This window comes from Raphanus sativus, chromosome 1 (assembly GCF_000801105.2).
Source record: "Raphanus sativus cultivar WK10039 chromosome 1, ASM80110v3, whole genome shotgun sequence".
NCBI lineage: Eukaryota > Viridiplantae > Streptophyta > Magnoliopsida > Brassicales > Brassicaceae > Raphanus > Raphanus sativus.
In genome coordinates, this window is record NC_079511.1 from 25550727 (window position 1) to 25556564 (window position 5838).

Sequence of the window (5838 nt, forward strand, 5' to 3'; positions counted from 1 at the left end):
ATATAAAACACATATATGAGACGGGTTATATAAATGCATATACAAGACGGATTATATAAATGTGATTATATAAAATTTTCACCAAATATAAACCCGCGCTTCAAAATCTAGTTTATTATTATTAATCACACACATTACAAAGTTATCTCAGAATTACAAAGTCAATTTCTATACACCTGAAGAAAATGAAAAGACTAATGACAATTTTATCAATGTCTTACTCGCAAATTTATTATCAAGCTACTATATTTTTTTCATTTTTTTGTCAGCTATTATTATTATTTAAAACTGATTTTTTATATTAAAAATTGTACTTGATATTTTATTTGTTGAAACTTATACATCATATCCTTCAAAAAAATTATAATCTATTCCATATAAATTTTGCGTAAATTATATATAGAAACACCAAAAAAACGATTATCCTGGATATAGTTTAAAAATCAAGTTATAAAAAGATTACAAAAACTAAAAGGAAATCACCAGTAATTTTAAAAGACTAATATTTTAAGAGGCTGTGATCTAAAATTGATTTTTTTTTTTTAACTTAAAAGGGTTAAACCCGGGTCACTATTGGAACCAGACCTAATCCCCGGGGGAGTCGCAAGCCCGCGGATGGACTCCTTCTCCTGGGCATTCAAATGGGTCCTAAAGCATGGACCCATATCCGCGTTAGGTGAACAGAACAATGTGACTTAGTTTCGCATAGCAGGAGGATCGAACCTGAAACGTGTTAGCGTCCCAGGCCCGTCCACTGCCACTTGACCACAAGGCCCGTTCATCTAAAATTGATTATTTGTTTTTGAATTTTGTAAATATGAATTTCTCAGATGTTTATGTTAGATAATCAAAGTATGAATAATTTCCACATTAAACAAAAAAAAAACCAACCTTTACATGAGCTTTTTTGCTTGATGATTTAGAAGTTGTACTTGTAGCTTTTATATCAAACTCAATACAAAATTATTAATCAAAGGGCTAAACTTTCAAGGAGAAGAAAAGGGTGAGGAAAGATATTACGAGGTTTAGGTGGGAAACACTTAATAATCTTAATACTATGTACTATAACTAGTTTATAAGTATTAAAAATGTTAGTGCTTTAGTTGCACGCTCTAATCACTATCATTATAAATCATGGTTTAGAAACTTTAGGAGCAATCATTTTTCTCCCCTTTTCCAGATTTTAAGAAGAAAATATTCTTCATTTTGTTGTCACCATGAACATAAACATAAAATGATTAAAGACTAATAATGCAGCCCAATACGCCGTTAATAGATAAATCAAATAAATTAAAGCACCAAAACACACAATTTCGAAAAGAAAAAAAAAGAGAGAGTAAGGCATGTGGCACAGAGGATCAGTAGAAGAAACACAGTAGACCACACTTCATGTGGCTTAACTTTATTTCTTTTTTAAGTTGCAGTATCCAACGAACTCAAATCCCAAATCTCAAAGCTTCTTCCTTTTTTGAGAGAGCGAAGAGAGAGAGAGACTGTGTGTTTCATTCATTCTCTCTGTCGCTTGAAGCTGCCTTAAAGACAGAGGAGAGAGAAACAAGAGAGAGAGAGACAGTTAATGCGAGATTGATATATACTTTAAAGACTGTTTCTATTTCTTGTCTCATCAAACAGATCTCGTGCCCTGATTTATCGCTTGTGCGTAACGGTCATATATTCTCTCAACTCAACAGCCGTCACAAACTCCATTTCCCCCACCCCGTTTTGCTTTTGATCTCAGAGCTCGCGATGCTGACGTGTATAGCGTGTACGAAGCAGCTTAACACCACCAACAATGGCGGATCTAGACCCCAACAAGAAGAAGACGAAGAAGAAACAGAGACGCCAAGGACCAAACAAGCCACTAAATCGCTGACGTCACAGGTAAAGTATTAATCCATGACTTTTGACTCAAACGGTCTTAATCCATGTTTTTCGATGATCTGTAAAATAACATTTTTTATTATTCCTCTGTATTGTCAGTTACTCTCTTCTTGTCTTTTTGTTTCAAAAAGCATGTGACTCTTGTTTATACTACTACTGTTCCATTCCACAGCTAAAAGACATGGCAGTAAAGGCTTCAGGAGCGTACAAAAGCTGTAAACCGTGTTCTAAGACATCATCAAACAACCGGAATCATCACTATGCTGATTCGGATGGTGGTGATTTGGATTCTGGGAGGTTTCACTACGCGTACCAGAGAGCTGGGACTGGGACTGGGACCGGAACCTCGACTCCTAAGATTTGGGGGAAGGAGATGGAGTCTAGGCTGAAAGGGCTTTCGAGTGAAGAAGGTACACCTACTTCTATGAGTGGAAGGACGGAGTCTGTAGTGTTTGTGGAGGAGGATGAGGCTAAGGAGTGGGTTGCACAAGTTGAGCCTGGCGTTCTCATCACTTTTGTGTCTTTGCCTCAGGGTGGCAATGATCTTAAGAGGATCCGTTTCAGGTAAATATGATCATTACTCACAGTCACCATAGGATGCTTCTGCTATCTTATTATTAGAGGATTGTTTTCTTGTGACAGCCACATGAGTAGTAGTACCATTGTTTTATCTATGTTTTATTAGCAGCTTTTTGGGTAATTATGAGAACACTTGTGTCCCTCATCAGACTATCTATATCTTGCTGTCCCAGCCTCTTGGAAAGTAAATATATCCTCATCAGGACCATATATAGGCAGGGCCGGTCCTGAGATGTTAGGGATCGTAGACGATTTAGTAAAGATTTCAATAATTTTTTTAATATAAATTTGGGAGTTTATATCTATGTAATTTTTTAAAAATATTAGAGGGCTAGAGGTCAATATTTCATCAGGTTTTGCTCAGGACCGGCCAAAGTGTTTATGACAACAATGACTCAAAAGACAAATCTTGAATTTGTCTTGTCATGTCTGGGCTTGCCCAACAGGATTTGTATATCTAGCTTTTATGGATTCTTCCTATAGTGTCAGGTTACTGAGTTTGTGTGTTACATGTTTGGCCTTTGCGCTAAGCTGATAAGTGTCTACTTTGTTGCAGTCGTGAGATGTTTGATAAATGGCAAGCTCAAAGATGGTGGACAGAGAATTCCGACAAGGTCATGGAGTTATACAACGTGAAGCAGTTCAATCAGGAGAGCGAGGAGCCACTCCCAACCCCTCCCGCATCTGAAGATGGGGTAATGCTTCCTTCACCAACCCCAACTCTTAGCTTCAATAAATCATTCAATACTAAATAGATTCTTGTGCCAGGGCTCGCAAATACAGTCGGCTAAGGATAGCCCTGTAACTCCACCTATGAACAATGAGCAACCTCGAGGAATCGGATACTCTTCATCTGACTCACTTGATCAGCAACCAATCCAAACGCCAAAACGTTACGACTCTGCTGGTCTTGCTTCAACACCAAAGCTCTCTGGCATCAGTGGGACCAAGACTGAGACGTCGTCTATTGATGGTGGTTCTGTAAGAAGTAGCTCAGCAGATGAGGGTTCCGAGGAGGTATCGGTGAGCAACGCAAGCGACACGGAGACTGAATGGGTGGAACAAGACGAGCCTGGTATCTACATTACAATCAGAGCTTTACCAGATGGTAGCCGTGAGCTTAAACGTGTTCGGTTCAGGTAAATGTTGTGGTATTATTATTACATTACATGTATGCTATATTTTTGAACAGATTGAGACAATGTTGTTGTTTGTGTTGTGTAGCCGAGACAAGTTTGGGGAAACACTTGCGAGGGTGTGGTGGGAACAGAACAGAGCGAGGATTCAAAAGCAGTACTTGTGACTTGATAGAATTTACTAAACACTTTCTTTCTCTTTATGGGATAAAACATACTTTCTTGTCTTTTAAACCTTGAACAAAAACAAGTGATTAGACAAAGTTTATGCGATTTGATTTAATTCATGTTTAGAAACCTACTTGCAGCAATAACAAAATGGATGTATTCTGTCTTTACCATGTATAAAATTGTTTTTATTAGGAAATCACATGAAAAGTTTTTTTTTCCTAAACACTAATTTATTGAAATTGTAATCAGAAACAGAGTTATGGGATCAGCATATACACTCACCAGTAGGTGAAGCTAACAAGAACATAAAACAAAGCCAAAAAGAAGGTAGGCCCTAACCAACAAACATGGTTATTTATCCAAAGGCAACGTAACTATAAGATGCATGCATTTTCAGCTTTGTAAAACCGCACTATGAGATTATGTATAGTTAATCTATGTCCCATTAAAAAGCTTCCAATCTATTGAAACTATGAGAACTTACAATTGTTTAATCAATTCAAAAACAAATATAACCCAAAATTTGGATTCATAATCTGCTGGCCCAGTTGCAACAAATAACCGTAGCTATAGACCTGTCTCCATATCCAACCAAAACATGCCACTGAACTGTGAATGGGCTGTTCAGATGCCTCAGATGCGACTCCACACCACGGACATGCCTAACAAAGCACCACTTCTCCGGCGGCCACCGTCTCCGACGTGAATAGGCTATCCACGTGCTCCCTGCAATATGCTTGAAGCAATCAAATAAGAGGATCACATTATCGCGAACAACAATTTTTTCTCTCTCTAACTTTGTTGAGAAGTTGCAATGATCTTGAACAACAACTTCTTACTTCTCCATCAATTTTTATACTCTTTAGGGTCTGATTTACCAAATAATAATGGTTTGACAAACAATATATTGTAATCATATTGGAAACTTGAGAGTTTGATTCACATTTATCAGTTTTTTTTTTTTTGAACACCTCACATTTATCAGTTTATTCGGTGTCTTTAGATGTTTTGTTTATGTTCATCTTTTGGGCTCACTATTGTCTTTGTAAAGGGGGAAGTAAAATGACTAAAATTTGTAGTTTCAAGGTATTAAATAGAAAGTTTAGGCCCACGGGATGTTTATGGGTCCTTTCGATGTTTTTCTCATTTTACGAATTTATTAGGCTTGAATAACTGCTAACCCAACATCACGAGGCCCATCTTAACTTAAGCGTGTTCCGTAACACGCAGATTTATGAAATTTATCCAGGGAAAGTAATCAAATCGACTTTTAAAATCTTCTTTATTCGTTTCCCTTCGTTTTAGCCGGAAAAAAAAATCTTCTTTATTCCATTTTACTGGTTGTTGGTCACTTATTTGGTTATTCAAGATGAATTTAAAATATCGCACGAAATATCCAAAACTCGTAAATGATTTCGTTTATTCATTATAATGTCTTACATGTATTATAAGTTTATCAATTTCTTAATGTGAATTCAAAGCATAATATGAATATGGAGAGGAGGAATCGTTCTCTAGCTTCGTTGAAAATTTGCAAATAAACACCTTTTTATTCTCCATCAATTTTAATACATTTTTTTTTTGAAAAGTTCTTTATGAATCGCTGTTCGCTTCTGTATAGATCATATATTCTTCTGCAGGCTGTTTCGTTATAAAGCTTGAAAGAGAGACACACATGATTATCAATTCTCTTGACCATGTAATGCGTCTCGTCCCCACTCCTTATACCATCAACAGTGCCCTAGTTCTGTCTTAAGCCAAAAATCATTGTGTGCAAAGTTGGAAGAGAATCTTATAATACCATATTACCATGTGGTTGGTCGTTTTAGTGTTGGCTTCTTTTGGAATACCCTGTTCTTTTATTTCTCTTTTCTCAGTGAGATTGTTTTGGGGATTTGAGAAAAGAGAGAGACTGATGTTTCCTGAGTGATGTTTCGAGGAAAAGATTGAGTTGTCATTGTTCTTCTTTGAGTTCTGTGTCATCCTTTTCTTTTCTTGGGATCCCCAAACATTTCTTTCATATACTCTCCCGGATTTTCATAAAGAAACATTGGTTCCTGAGCTTGACCTA

General features: G+C 36.7%; 1 protein-coding gene across 1 annotated transcript; it reads left to right on the top strand.

Moving 5' to 3' along the window:
• Window positions 1-1405: 1405 nt before the first annotated feature.
• LOC108841119 (protein Brevis radix-like 2) lies at window positions 1406-3990 on the top strand. The gene is made up of 5 exons (XM_018613905.2): window positions 1406-1881; window positions 2054-2445; window positions 3017-3155; window positions 3229-3599; window positions 3685-3990. Exons 1-5 carry the CDS (start codon window positions 1747-1749, stop codon window positions 3761-3763), a joined length of 1116 nt encoding a protein of 371 aa, XP_018469407.1. The 5' UTR covers window positions 1406-1746; the 3' UTR covers window positions 3764-3990.
• Window positions 3991-5838: the final 1848 nt, after the last annotated feature.

Excerpts from the sequence above, each read along its gene's own strand:
- LOC108841119 (XM_018613905.2), top strand. The coding sequence starts at position 1,747 with ATGCTGACGTGTATAGCGTGTACGAAGCAGCTTAACACCACCAACAAT. Across the intron at positions 3,156-3,228 it reads CTCCCGCATCTGAAGATGGG|GGCTCGCAAATACAGTCGGC; the intron begins GTAATGCTTCCT and ends TTCTTGTGCCAG. Across the intron at positions 3,600-3,684 it reads CTTAAACGTGTTCGGTTCAG|CCGAGACAAGTTTGGGGAAA; the intron begins GTAAATGTTGTG and ends TGTGTTGTGTAG.